The sequence below is a fragment of the Mauremys mutica genome, chromosome 2, assembly GCF_020497125.1.
Source record: "Mauremys mutica isolate MM-2020 ecotype Southern chromosome 2, ASM2049712v1, whole genome shotgun sequence".
Classification (NCBI taxonomy): domain Eukaryota; kingdom Metazoa; phylum Chordata; order Testudines; family Geoemydidae; genus Mauremys; species Mauremys mutica.
The window spans coordinates 94,512,294-94,527,581 of NC_059073.1; the positions used below are offsets into that span (position 1 = coordinate 94,512,294).

Genomic DNA, 15,288 nt, shown 5'->3' on the forward strand with positions numbered 1-15,288 from the left:
GGGGTGCGGATGTGGGGGTTGTGAGTCAGGATGTGGGGGGGGTGCATGGGGTGTGGGGGGGCTGGGTATGTGGGAGGGGGCAAGAGTCAGGGCAGAGGGCTGGGGGCATGTGAAGGGGGGTGCAGGTGTCAGGGACGGAGGGGCTGGGTATGTGTGGGGGTGCCAGAGGCAGGGCTGGGGTCGTGTGGGGGGAGTGGAGTCAAGCAGAGGGCTGGGTGTGTATGGGGGGGGGTACAGGGCTCAGGGCAGTGGCCTGGGGTGTGTGCAGGGCTGTGGGGCTCGGGGCAGGGGGCTGGGGGTGTGTGTGTGTGCCCCTATTCCACCCACCCACCCCTTCCCCAAGGCCCTGCCCCTGCTTCGTCTCTGCAGACCCCGGGACTCCCATGCCCCATCCAACGCCCCCCCCCCCCAGGTCCCTGACTGCCCCCTCCAGAGACCCCCCGCCCCTAACCACCCCGCCCGGGATCCCACCCCCTATCCAACCCTCCCTGTCCCGACTGCCCCCGCCATCCCACCTTCCTTGCCCCGGACCCCTTACCATGAGACTCCTAGCAGCATGTTCTGCTCCGTGCAGAGCCAGACATGCTGCCCCGCAGGAGCGGGCAGCCCCGCCTCTCAGAGCGCTGCACGCGTGGCGGCAGGGCTCCAGAGGTGGTGGTGGTGGATGTGCGCATCTGCCTCCCCGCAGAGCCAAACACTGCCCTGCAGGAGCGCGCAGCCCCGGCCCCCAGAGCGCTGTGCCTACATGCAGCAGCAAAACTCCATGGGAGGGAGAAGATGGGAGGGGAGGACGGCGGCTTGCTTGGCCGGGCGCTCTGGCCCAGTAGCGTAGACCCCGCGGCTTGCGGTGCTGGAAGAGTGGGATGGTTTGGCAGGGTGTGCCTGGGCACACCCCGTGCACACACCTATGCTTCTGCCCCCCGACCCTGCGGGGGGTGGAGACGAGCGGGCTGGGCCGGATTTTTAATGGCACACTGCCATTAAAATTGGCTCATATGCCGTCTTTGGCATGCGTGCCATAGGTTGCTGGCCCGTGTTATACCATTGCTGAGTCCGTTTTTTTAAATGCGTGAGTGGGAGGAAAGCTGGAATGCAGTTTTTTTTTAAAGTGCATAATGATGACCAGCAATTATGCTCTTCAGTGACAATTTAATTTTTAATAAAATGAAGCGTGGCCATAGCACTTCAGATCTTTGGGGCACAGTATATGCCTCACACAATCCCTGTGCGGTAGATGCTATTTGCTCACTATATTGTCACCTTTATATAGCTGGTGAAACTGAAGCAGAGCTTAAGGGTTTCATCCTGCACTCTTAATGGGTGCTTTGCCATTGACTTCAACTGGGGCAAGCTCAAGCCCTAATGGTATGTGTACATTGCAATGTAAACCCAAGGTCTGTGGGACTTAAGGCCACAGGCTTGATGGTTGTAGGCCTGGCCTTTAGCGTCCATACTGCATACTGACCCTGTGTTTAGAATTTCTGGACCCAGCTCTCACTCCCACACGCACCTGTCTACACTATGCAGATCTGAGTTAAGCCAGTCTACCCAGGCTTCCTAGCACCCTCCCCAGCTGCAGCTGTGCTAGCCATATTCATGGTGCATTGTGGGAAAACTTGACTGGCTAGCTCAGGGTGGCCAACCTGAACCTGAGAAGGAGCCATAATTTACCAATGTACATTGCCAAAGAGCCACAGTAATATGTCAGTAGCCCCCTCCCCCTACACCTTCCACACACCAGCAGCCCCACCCATCACCGCCTCCCTGCACCTCCCAATCAGCTGTTTCATGGCATGCAGGAGGCTCTGGGAGGTAAGGGGTAGGAACGAGGGCACAGCTGGCTCAGGAGGGCAGAAAGGGGTGGAGTAGGGGCAGGGCCTGTGGCAGAGCAGTGAGCACCCCCTGGCACATTGTGAAGTTGGTGCCTGAAGTTCCAGCCCCGGAGTTGGTGCTTATACAAGAAGCTGCATATTAACTTCTGAAGAGGCATGTGGCTCCCAAGCCACAGGTTGGTCACCCCTGGTCTAGCCAGTGGCACTTTGCTGGAAGTTGTCACAGCCCACCAACACATGCTGCCATGTCATCTTTTGGGTCTGCACATTTCCAGACCCTAAAGCCAGCAACATGGAGCAAAACCATTTGAAGAACTTGTTTGGCTTGGGCTTTCATGCCTGTTTCAGGCTTTCATGCCTGTTTCACCCTCCATGAAGCACTGGTGGACATTTCAGCAGCATTTTCTGACCTACTGATGGCACCTGTTGGATGAAGTGGATAATGATACAGGCATGGTGGACTCCAACTGGCTGATGCCATTCAGGGGATAGATGCTGGTGGCCCTTATGTAGACTGCTCCTTCTGGAGCAGGGCCATAAGCACAGACTGGTGGGCTCATATAGTCATGCAGACATGGGATGACCAAAAATGGCTTCATAACTTTTGGTGATAAAAGCTACATTCCTGGAGCTTTGAGAGCCACTTACTCCTAGCTTCCAGCATCAGCAAATGCATCAGCCAACATGCCACTCCAGAAGTGGATTGCTATACCCCTCAGGAAATGTGCTACCCCAGACTGCTACAAGGTCACTGCTAACCAGTCTGGCGTTTGAAAAATTAACTGTGGATAAAGTGGTGGCAGAGGGTTCTGTCGCAATCAGGCACCTGATTTACCCACAGGTGGTGGACAAAAACAGTATCCTGGATGCAACTGCTGGTTTTGAGAATGGAGTCCCAAGCTGTGCTGGGGACACTGTTGGGACTTACGTGCCCACACTTCACCCTCTTCAAAGAGGACATAACTACAAAGGATCCTACTGCATTGTTATGCAGGCCCTGGTGGAAGAGAGGTTCATTTATGGATGTCAATGTGGCCTGTACTGAAAAAGTTCATGATGCCTGGGTTTTCTGCCAGTTGGGAGTCTACCTTCATGGCCAGGCTGGGACACTGTTCCTACCAAATAACGTTGTCATAAATAGTTACTGTCCCCATTGTTATTCTAGAGGAACCTGACTATCCCATTTTGCCTTGCCCTGGTAAAAGGTTTAATTATACTCTAAGCAGACACAGAATGGTGGCTGAATGTGTTTGTAAACAGTGCGGTCATGATTTCAATCAGCCTGAATTCTTTTATTTGACCAAAACCACAAAACAAAGCAAAAGAGTGGACAGTGGATGAAACTGGAGCTGCTCTTCACTTCTTAACCCCCACTCAGTCCTCCAACATTACTCTCTTTTCTTCTCTCCCTAAAATAAACCTTTGTGAAACAAGTAGTGGAGGCCATCTTCTTGCTGCAAAGTGATACTTGTAATAGAAATAATGGGGAAGCCTACACCAAACAGAAAAAATTCACTCTCCTCTCCTGTTTCTATATGGATTTTGGCCAAAATGAGTCATGAAACGATGGTGCCTTGGTAGTCAGATGGTCTATAGTTTCAGCCAGAGACCTTGTATGGTGTTCAGGAACAGTGCATAAACCTTTACTCCAATTAACATTTTTAGGTTAATCTAAAACCAGAAGAGCATGTGGAGGAAACTCGTTTTAAGTGTCTGATAACATGCAATAAGCAGGAATCCTATCAGTCCTACTGACATCAGTGAAAATTCTCATGTAAGTGAGCAACATTTGGGCCCACCACTATATTTTTTTAAAATTATCACTATATGCCATCAGTAAAAGGGAGATAAGTCTGCACTAATGTTTATTATTGCAAGCTCGTACAAAGCAGAACACCGTCAGTAAATTACAGCATCATTCTGGATGAAAATGAACCAGTTATGCTTTAGTCCATATGCAGTTACAGTCAGTACATTTTATTCAATCCTATAACATTCTCAATTGTAATTCAACTTTATATAAAAACAAAAAGTATAAATGAATACCTGGCTACTGTAATTAACTCATCTTACTATAATTTTCAGTTGAAAGGCCTTTGAAAGTTTCAAGACACCATTTTTTAAAACAAAGATCCAGATCCCCAGCTGGTGTAAGCTGTTGTAACTCAACTGAAGTCAGTGTCGCTATGGCATTTTACACTAGCTAAGGATCTGGCCCATTAGTTCATTCACTTGCAGCACCAGCACAAAGGGTTTGTCTCAGAATTGAGATGGCAGTGGTTAGAGAGAGATTAGTGCGTATGTTATGGTATATCTGACTGAAAAAGACACGTCCTTTCTCTGAAAAAAAAATAAAAATCTGTATTCCCAGGGAATAGAGGAACCAGTCTGACACAATGGTGGTTCCCAGCTGACGACCAGAATAATATTGTGGATTTTAGAGAAGCATCTTGACTTACCAAAAACTGACCACCACTGTTGCCATTGCACATATGGATTTTTAATACTAGATTCATTTTCTTTCATAAGACAGATTTTTTTTCTTTTAAAAAGAATCTTAGCATTAAAGAATTTACAGAAATCTTTACTCCTTAGAACACGGATATTCTCCAGTCAGCCAAATAAAGCTCAGCAGAAAGTCCATATCAGGATGCTCCAAAGGGTTAAATTGCATAATTTTTTGCACAACCTAAGCTGAGCATTTTCTTATTCTTTTCTTTTTTTAAACGAAACTTTATCTTTGGTTTCTTGTATTTTTTCTGTTATTCTATCCTTTGTTTCTTCCATCTTCTCTGTTATTCTATCCTTTGTTTCCTCCATCTTCTCACTAATCATGTCCCTGGTTTCCTCCATTTTCCCTGAGAGACGCTCTTTTGTTTCTTCCATTCTATCCTGCAGGTATTCTGTTACCGGAGGAGGTGTGGACATGTAGCCATGCTTACGAAGATACTTGACAGTAATGGATGTTCCTCCTAAAGTTACAGTGTATCTGGCAGGAGTTGCAATCTTAAAGGAAACCAAAAAAGTATCAAAATTATGTGTAAATGGGCTAAGGATATTCTTTAGAAAATCTCTTTTTTTTTTTTATAAAGCTTATATTGGCCAACTCCAACTTTTAAAAAAAGGAGCTCCAAGTTATAAGGAAATAAATTAACCTATTCTGAAGTGAATTCTTCAGAAAGGCTCTCTCTCTCTCTCACACACACACACTTTCATTTGAAGTATCCCGAGTATTACAAATTTGAAGAGAGATTGCCAACTAGGCATAACTTCATGTACCCCTGAGATGTATCACTTCTGGGATGAAATGCAGCAGCTGTTTAACATCGCAACGAGTTTGCCCCTAAACTAACTTTTTTTTTTAAATGCAAAGTACTACAGGATCTTTGTTGACTGCAAGTGATCAGGAATTCCATTTTCCATCTCCTGCAAAAGCACAGTGCCTCTTTATTACATACCAATATGCACCATTACATGAGCATTTTGCCTGAATTACATATACTAAATAACCAATACTACTTCCTCAGTTAGGCCCTAGAGGTTCTTTAGAGGTCTCCCATCCAGGTAACAAGGTGATTTTGTCCTCGTGCATAAAACCAGAAGGTTTGTAGGTTAATTTCTTAAATAGTATGTACCAGTGTAATACTTTATTTTGATTATGCAGATCGAGAAAAGTGTGATTTTGGGGGGGGAGAGGGGGAGGAGGTGACAACTGAAAGAATGAGAAGTTTAAAAACTATATAAGTTAAAGAAATGCAGACTGGATTTGCTCATTGGCTAAGGGAGCATCCACATTAGGGAAAAAAAGGTGGCTTTTTTACCATGTGTTAGCGAACACGTGGTAAAACCCTGCTGTAGACAAGTAGTTCTCACTAACCTCTCGATCAGCTAACAAGCGTGAAAACTACAAATGGCCTTGTCCATAGCAGGATTTTAACCACATTTAGTACCCTTTTTTCTAGGCTATGTCTACTGCAGATGCACCGCTGTAAGGTCTCCCATGTAGCCACTCTCTCCCACCAGCATAGAGAGCTCTCCCACTGGCATAGTTAAACCACCTCTAACAAGCGGCGGTAGCTATGGAGAGCATCTCCAGCCGACAGCGCTGTCCACACCGGTGCTTTGTTGGTGAAACTTCTGTCGGTCAGAGGTGTGTTTTTTCACACCTCTGACAAAAGTTTTACTGACAAAAGTACTAGTGTAGACAAAGCTCTAGCGAAAACAAAGTCTAAATGAACCCTCTGGATCGTGCTGTCTAATCTCTCATCCTCTATTGCTCCTTTTCTTCTCCTATCCAAATCTTTGTTCCCAGCTCTGATCTCCATATAATGACACATCATCATGAAATAAAAGTGGGAGGACAAATACTAATTCCTAATTCAGCGAGGGCTGAAGGTTTGGCAGCTCTTTAGCTACTTATAAATACTCTCTGCATCTGTCTCTCACTTTAGAATAATCTCACTTTGCTTAATTGCTCCTTGTTGGAAAATACTAAACAATGCTATAAGATTTGAAGGCCAGTCACCTTTACTACAGGCTAGACGCTGGCGTGGAATAAGACAGATAAGCCCAAACAGAAAACCTAAGAAGTCATAATTTGTCATGTTATTGACAGTCACTGCACCCTGTAACAAAAGAGCAAGTTCCTACCAATATTTTAAATACCATTTAAACTAAACAAAAATAAAAGAAAGTGAATGGTGAGCAGCCACCAGGATGATTTGATAACCCAGCATGCAAAGTAAGACTGAAAGAATCTGTTTCATTACAAGGAAACACCAAAAAACAAAAATGCAAAAGGTGATGTAAGACTAAATGCCAATTCATTTTTCATAAAGTTTAAAATAGCAAAGATAAGTTAGTATTGAACTGAAACTGTATTTTCTACTGTTTTCTAGCAACAAAGCAGATTCAGTCCTAGTCTGCATCAAACCAGGCCCCTGATTATGTATAATTAAAAGGGACTTCTACTTACTGACTAGAATTATCAAAACAGTGGCAACTGTTTATAAAAATTGTTAGAAAATTCATTGAATACTTATACATTCTATACTATCTTCTGGGATTCTAGGACACCCTAGCCTCCAAATGGTTAAAAGAAATCCTCTTATTAAAAAGGGTATTTACTTTACAGGGAAATGTTATCTCAATATCCAAAAATGAAGACTACTGGGAGAACTTCACAGTTACCCCACAACGTGAGCATCTACAGAGGAGGCAGGAAATGTAAAGAAAAAGGGATAAAGTTGGTCAAATTAATATTCTCTTCCAAAAAGCAAAGACCCTGAGAAAAAGATTACTAGCACAAAATTTTAGATTATGAATTCTTTGGGGGCAGGAATTATTTTTTAAATATGTCTGCATAAGTGACTAGCAAAATGGGGCCTGGATGTGGTTGGCCTCAAGACACCACCTCGTGTTAAACATTAAGTCAACTCTGAGTAGCTACAGGGCCAGATTTTCAGAAGAAAATAGCACCCAGCAGCTCTCATTGTTTTGAAAATGTCATCTGCATTTATGGACCTAGATAGGAGATGAGTATTTCTGAAAATGTAGCCCTTACATTTACATCAGGCTTGATCCTACTTCCCTCCATTTCAATGGGAGCAGGATTGGACTCAAAGCAAGAAATGAACATATACTTGGCACCGCCACATCTCCTGGAAATAGTACACATATGCACTATATACCAATCCAAGAATAGGTTGTGTTTATTATAAAATCTTTATATTTTAAATGCATACATCCATTGACTACCTATAGGCACCAGTATACTCAACTGTTTAAACTGGCAAGTGTCTGTGCCTTTACTTAGGACAAAAGTTAGCTATATAACTAGTAAAATGCATTAAAACAATCAGATGTTCGCACAACAAAAGGACAATGTATTGTAAATAAAGATGTTAATACTTAGCTCTTGTACATGTTCAAAGCACCATAAAAACAGATTATGCAAATCTAAACCCAGAAAAAAATATCCAAAATCTGATCTTTAAAGTACTGTATTAGGACAATTGGACAATGAAATCCCAACTTAAGTGAGTGATGAAAGCATAAGCACTAAACTAAAAAAATTCAGTAGGAAAAAAAAATGCACTGTCACCTGAAGAACTCAAAGCATTTAAACTGTCACTCTCTAGCTCTGTGAGTTACGTACAGGGAAAACAGGTATTACGCTGGATTGTCACCACTTTTAAAGAACACCAAACAGCCATTCAACAACAAACAAAACAGTTCAGGAGTATTTTATAGTGATGCAAAGGTGCTTAAAAGCACTATGACCCTTTTACCTTGAGTAATGTGAATATTTAGGTTTAAAACATTCATTTAAAAATGTCTAAACTATTAAGAGGGAGAACAGAGCTAATTCTTTCTGATCTAAGACAATTAAGAGAATTGTTTAGATCACTGGGCAACGTCAGAACCAATTAACTACAATGGTACCTACCTTATACATTGCATATGCAGTTAGTGCATATCCACTCTGAGAGTTTTTCAGAATGCTTACAATGCTTTCTGGTACACCGATGAACTCTAGGAAAGGAACGACATTCACTCCTCTATCAAAGAAAAAAAGTTATATATAAAAAACAGGATTATGTTTGAAAGGATCATTAAAAAATTCAGCACAGCATTATTACTCTAAGCAACATGCTTGATTTTAAACAGATTTTCTGGTATGTTTGTATTACATGTAAACAAACAAGATTTTTACTTTATTTTGAGAAATGAAAGTAATAAATTCTACCTGATGGTTTGAGCTACTACTTAATTAAACTGCACCTGTCCCTATTTAGTATATTTGGAGGTAAGTAGATAAACTGGTGCAAAGACAAAGTCATATTGATCTAAACCAGGGGTCTCAAACATGCGGCCCACGGAGCTCTTCCCTGTGGCCTGCCATGCTCCCTGTGCCCTTCCCCAGTTACTTCCTGTCGCTTCACCAGTATACATTGTATTTTGCACCAAGAAGCCCTGTGTAGTAAAAGTCTACAAATGAAGGAAGTTATGGATGTAGTTGTTAAAACTGTTAATTTTATACGTGCATGAGGGCTGAATCACAGACAGTTCACTTCTTTTCTAGCAAGTATGGATAGTGAATATGGGGAACTTCTGTATCACACTCAAGTTAGATGGCTGAGTCGTGGAAATGTTTTGAAGCGGATTTTGCACTTAGAGAGGAGATTGAGTCCTTCATGAAAATGAAAAACAAGGAGGTTCCACAGCTTGCTGATTGCACTTTTATCTGCAACCTTGCTTTTTTAACAGCTGTAACTGATCACCTGAATGCACTGAACTTGAAACTTCAGAGTAGAAAACAGGTGATAACACTGTCATACATCAGTGTTAAGTCATTCAAAGTCAAGCTTACTTTGTGGGGGAAACAGCAGACTGCTGGCAATTTGGTCCATTTCTCAACTCTGAATTCCTTAGGAAAAGCTGAACCCAAATCCTTGAAAGAATATGCAGAGATCATTTCTAACTTACTCAAACAGTTTGATGTACGGTTTAAAGATTTCGAGGCCCTTCAACCACATTTTCAACTTTTTTCCCACACCATTTGCTGTTGAAATTGACTATGTTGCAGAGGAAATGCAGATGGAGTTAGTGGAGCTTCAGTGCGGCACCACTGTGAAGCAGAAGTATACAGATGTTCGAATTCCAGAATTCTACAGGTTTCTTTCGCAAGAATGATTTCCCATGTTATTCTCTGCTTCCACAAGGATTATGGTAATGTTTGGAAGTACATATATATGTGAACAGTTTTTCTCATCCATGAAGATTAACAAATCTGCGTTAAGGTCAAGGCTCATTGATGAACATTTGAAAGCAACACCGAGTTTCGTCTCAGGATATCCATATCAGCAGGAATAAATACAGTACTGGAAATACTGTGTTACTAACTGTTGCTCTAGAAAAGAAAGTGCCTTTTCATAGCGTTAAACATTAAAATGTTAACTACTAAGTATTAGAAGACTCAGATTAGAAAAGTAAGATGGGCCTAAATATGTTGACACTGCCCCTTTTAAATTTGTTGATAAATAATTTCAGACTTGAATAATTTAGCTTTCTGTAACTATTATTCATGATCCAACTTACTTTTCACCTCAAGATGGTGCTGCTTTTCTAGTATGATATATTGAGGCTCTGCTTCTCACTAGTTTCTAATTAAATGTTTTCATTTGTGTCCATTTATCAAACTTGTGTTTTAACTGCTAACTAAAGACTCAGACAAACTAGCTAAACTTTACTCAGTCTAAAACGTCTGGATGTGAGCATCAACTTAGATCCATCCAAAGCAAAATATTTTAACAGCTTGGGACCTTTATTACTCTGAGATGGGCTAAATTTAGAATGACATTTGGATCTACAGCGCCTAGAAAGGGCAATTATGCCAGCTGGTTAGAGTAACTAAAACAAACACTTGTGTCATAATGCATTCTGATGTCAAAGGCCCATCCTTCCAGCCATAAACTATCATTGTTTCATGTCTTCTATTATTAAATATGCAACATGCACAGTCCAGAGATAAACAGTTACTCCAATTCAACAAAAGTCATAGACTAATAAAATCTCCCGTCTAATCTAAACTGATCTTGTAGCTGACATGAATATTGCTTATTCCAATTAAGGTGAGTTTCCAAAACAAACACACCACTGTAATCTTCAGCAATTTCACATGAGATCTAGTGTGGCTAGATGAGAGTAGACGTGGTGGAGCATTGATACATTAGTTTTATTACAAGATGTACAGATACTAACAAGAAAAAAAGAGAAAGCAGGATGACGACTGATGGTATCCAGAGCTCACATTCAAACAAGTGTGTACGTCTGGCAGCCTGTCCAAATGATGTCCAGACCTGAAATAGCATGGGCACTGCAAATAAGGACTTGAGTATATTAGCAAGTGCTGCATACTCCATGCACACCTGACACTCCCAGTGCTTTTGTGAGGGTCCAAAAAAGAAAAGGATTAGTTTAAATAAAACCCCAGAAACAAAGCATCATAATACAATACATTTTCATCCACCACATTGTTCTGGAGAAGCATGGGGAGAGAGATGACAACTAATCTCAGTGATAAAATTAGTTTCTTGGGAGGCACAGGAGCGAATGACATTTTCTTCAGAGAGTTTCTACTAATGGGCATAGCCTAGACCACCAAATACCTACTGAAACTGGAAGCTTTGGTTCCCAATACTTTCTATAGGATTAAAGATAAAGGAGATAGTAAAAGAACAAGGAATTCATCAAAGGCTTTGTGTCCCTCTCACAAAAACCTTCTGAACACAAAGATGGGGGGTGGGAGGGAACTACAGTAACTCCTCGCTTAACGTTGTAGTTATGTTCCTGAAAAATGTGACTTTAAGTTAAATGATGTTAAGCAAATCCAATTTCCCCATAAAAAATAATGTAAATATCGGGTTAGGTTCCAGGGAAATTTTTTTCACCAGATAAGACTTTTTTTTATTTATATTTATATAAACATACACACACAATGTATATGTTTTAAACAAACAATTTAATACTGTACACTGCGATGATGATTGTGAAGCTTGGTTGAGGTGATGAAGTCAGAGGGTGGGATATTTCCCAGGGAATGCTTTAGTGCTAAATGATGAACTAGCTTTTGGCTGAGTCCTCAAGGGTTAACCGATTGTTGTTAATGTAGCCTCACACGGAGAGAGGGGAGATAGCATGGCAGACAGAGACACAAACCCTGTGTGTGAGAGAGAAATGCGCATTGCCCCTTTAAGTACGCTGATCCCACTCAAAGTAAACTGCCTTGTTAAGTAGATCAGCAAGTTGAGACAGCAGCTGCTCCCAAGGAAGCTCCCTCGTCCTGAGCCTTGTCCTGTCGTTACCACCCCCCAGGGAGATGGGGTAAGTGGGGTGTAGAAGCAGGGGGGAGGGGGACACCCTGACATTAACGCCCTCCCCACCCCGCACAGCAAGCAGGAGGCTCCTGGAAGCAGCTCCAAGGCAGAGGGCAGGAGCAGCACATGGCAGTGCGGGGGGGAGGGACAGCTGATAATTGATAGCCTGTAATTGATAGCCTGCTGGGTGGCTGCTGCATAGAGAACTTAGGGGAGCTGATAGGGGGGCTGCAGGTCCACCCTGGTTCCAAGCCCCCACCAGCTAACTCCAACAGGCTGCTTTTCCTGCAAGCAGTGGACAAAGCAAGCGGCTGCCAAACGATGTTATAAGGGAGCACTGCACAACTTCGAACGAGCATGTTCCGTAATTGATCAGCAACGAAACAACGTTAACCGGGATGACTAAGTGAGGAGTTACTGTACATTAAAAAGGTACCATGTGAAATGGCTGGCCTTTTGGCTTAGCGGACAGTGCAACCATACAGGGAGTTCTGCATATGCTTGTTTGGAAGAATCAAAGAAAAAGTTCTAAGCCAAAGTGAGAGGAAGGGCGAAAAGAAAGATATTGAGCGAGTAGATCACTCCTGCATCTTCTAAGGGTGGTGTTACGGGCAGAGGCAAAGTAAAAAGAATTTTATTGAGTAAAAAAAGGTAGCAGATACCAAAGACAAGAAAGCACCTTGCTACCACCTTTTCTCCTACCTCTTCCACCTCCTACCCCCTTAAAGAAGTGAGAACCTACCTGGCACACACTACGTTTGAGACAGCCTGAAAAGCAACTATAGTATATATATTTTTTAACCTATGAACTCTCTCTCATTCAAATTTCACCGCTTACAAACAAATTTAAATTCAAAAGAGGGTTTGGCCTATAGTAGAGAGCGCTCCTAAGTTTCTTCTACCACATAGGGGAGAAAAACCAGAAGGGAGAGGGGTCAGGCCAACAGCGGATTTCACCCCCCTTTACTATTATTTCAGAGACGGGAGGACAAACCACCATCTTTGCCACACAGCAGAGACTGGAAGCAGATGCCACTGTGTGTGTGTGTGTAAGGTCATGCGTAATATAGATGCCGATTAAGTGGGTGCTCCAGGGCTGGTGCTCCCCCCCCACGACCTCCCATCCACTGGGACTCCTCTCCCTCCCTTCCAGCGCCTCCCGCCCGACGCAATTAGCTATTTCACGGCGGGCAGGAGGTGCTGGGAAGGAGGAGGAGGAGCAGGGATGGGGAATTCTCAGAGGAGGGGACGGAAACGAGCAGGGAGAGGCAGGGTGGGGGGTGGGGACTTGGGAGAAAGGGGGGGGGGGAGAGGAGGACCTGGGGTGGATGAGCAGCCCCTGGGCCCGCAGGAAGCCGGCACCTATGATATGTGCATTGTTTTATTTTGGTGACAATTACATTCCTTCCAAATGAAGATAAAGTATTTGGTATAGACAAACTGTAGCAAGTTAAATAGTACATAAACAACACATTGATATGAGGTCTATTCCCTTTCATTAACAATCTTGGGCTTTAATAAGACATGGAAACTCCTTTTGCTGATGGAGTAAGTTGGGTAATTTCTGACACTAATAAGATCTACACTGCAGATGTTCTTGTATATATTTGTCTCAGATTAATAGCAATAATGACCTTGTTACAAATCAGTAACTTACTTCATGGCTGCATAGTAAAAGGATCCAAACCATACACTGGAAGTCAACAGATGCAGTGGAATCATAACTTTTCCATACTGTTTAAAAGTTCTCTTGAACCTCTGAAAGAGACTAATTGATTTGTCTTGTAATGGATCAGGCTCTAAAGAACTTGATTCTACAGGCGTCCCCTGGGGTATATCACTAGCTGGTTTCAAAGGGTTTTCTTCCTTTTGTTCTTTGTGGTGAGCGCTTTCTGGTTGGGATGAAAATACACCCAGTGACTTTCCTTCCTTTGAGAGACAGAGTGCAGCAGATGCATGGAGACACTGTTTTTCAGGGCCCAATGCCAAAACCACTTTGCATCCAGTCTGAGGCAAAACTGGTTTCCCTTTTAAGTGTTGAAGGAAACCAGTGCGATGTGGTACCAAACATGTCCGATGTGCCAGCTGAAACACAGTCTGTATTAAATTCCTTTGCATTCTGATGACTGATGAGACCTGGCTATAGTTCCTAGGGAAAGCAAACAAGAAAAAAGTTGATTTTTCTAAATTAAGAATGTATTTATTCTTTTTTTTCTTATTTTGTATTTCAAAAGATTCATTTTCAACTTCTTCAATGTGACTTTAAAAACTGAGGATACTTTCAAGGATTAGAAGAATAAAAATGTATCATACTAAACCAGCTAGCAACTGAAGATATACAAGAAACTGAAAAGTTTTGCAGCTATTTCCTAGTGGCACCCAAATCATCTTAATGCTCATGTATTTAATATTCTGAAAAAAGTGTGCTTATTCTACTGCTTTATGCGTAACAGAGTGATACTTTTAGCCGACAAAAATATATTACAACCTCACTAATTTGCTCTAATGACTGTATGGCACTCTTTGTTAGAATGAGGAAATCAAAACTATAGCGATACTGGACAAAGAATGTACTGATAATGGAGTTTAGTTTTAACGATTTACATAATTTTTACTATTTTAGTACAAATTTATTGTTTTTTTGTTAAAATCAATGACATTTTCGTAATTCCAGACCTAACAATGGAATGCTGCTATTGAATCATGCTGAGAAGTGGTGTGTGAATGAAGATTAACATGAAGAATTTGTAGTTACACTGTAATTCAGAATTTCTCTCTCAAAAATATTATAATACAATGAACATTTTTTAACTATATATAACCCAAATGAACTTTTCGTTTTAAATGCCTGGTGAGTATTTCTGAAAGTTCAATAGGACCAACTGACAGCTCCCATACACACACACACACACACACGGAGATAATTTCAAATAAATACACAGATTGCAATGTCTTGCAATTTTTGTGAATAACATCGTTTAGGGCAATAAGTGAAATGTTAATATTTCCTTTCATTTACATAACGATAGCATGTTATAGCCCAGCTGAATGGAGACCTCTACCTTAATTTTACTTAGGTTAATGCTGGTTAAGTCAGTTGCTGCTCCATTTACCTTTCAAACCTTCATACCTTTCAAATCTGCCTTTGATAGCATTTAGAATTTTAAACCCCATGAACAGTCTAAATCCACATTAGAAAACCAGTGGAATTTAATTGTACATCGCTGGTCTCCCTTCAGATTTGGCTTTTTTTAAAAAATATATAAACAGCAGCTTTGGCTGTACTTGGTAGCTGAGGTGCAAAGTTAACTTTTTTTAGATTGCTAAGAAAGACTTCATGATGTAAATCGAAGTCTCGGGAGCATACAAAAAATTAGGCATGTGCTTTTTGCTACTTTATGGGTGTATAATATAATGAAAGACTTAGAAGGTTCTTGACACTAGAAATACAATTCTTGTGTACACTGAAGACTCTGATGAATAGAGAAGTAGAGAAACAGACATTACAAGACTGCAATTTAAGAGGGGAAAGGATTTTTGGTCATTCTGAGGGTTGTCTACACAGGAACAGTTTACCC

General features: G+C 41.9%; 1 protein-coding gene across 2 annotated transcripts in view; it reads right to left on the reverse strand.

Annotated features, from left to right (window-relative positions):
- Positions 1–3,680: 3,680 nt before the first annotated feature.
- FAM210A (family with sequence similarity 210 member A) overlaps positions 3,681–15,288 on the reverse strand; it is a 33,075-nt gene continuing 21,467 nt past the window's right edge. For both annotated transcript variants that reach the window (XM_045004374.1, XM_045004375.1), the window contains exons 2-4: positions 13,368–13,859; positions 8,281–8,392; positions 3,681–4,838 (exon numbers count right to left, since the gene is read on the reverse strand). In XM_045004374.1, the coding sequence (XP_044860309.1) occupies positions 4,539–4,838; positions 8,281–8,392; positions 13,368–13,828 (873 nt within the window). In that variant the 5' untranslated portion in view covers positions 13,829–13,859 and the 3' untranslated portion in view covers positions 3,681–4,538. The remainder of the gene's footprint in view (positions 4,839–8,280; positions 8,393–13,367; positions 13,860–15,288) is intronic.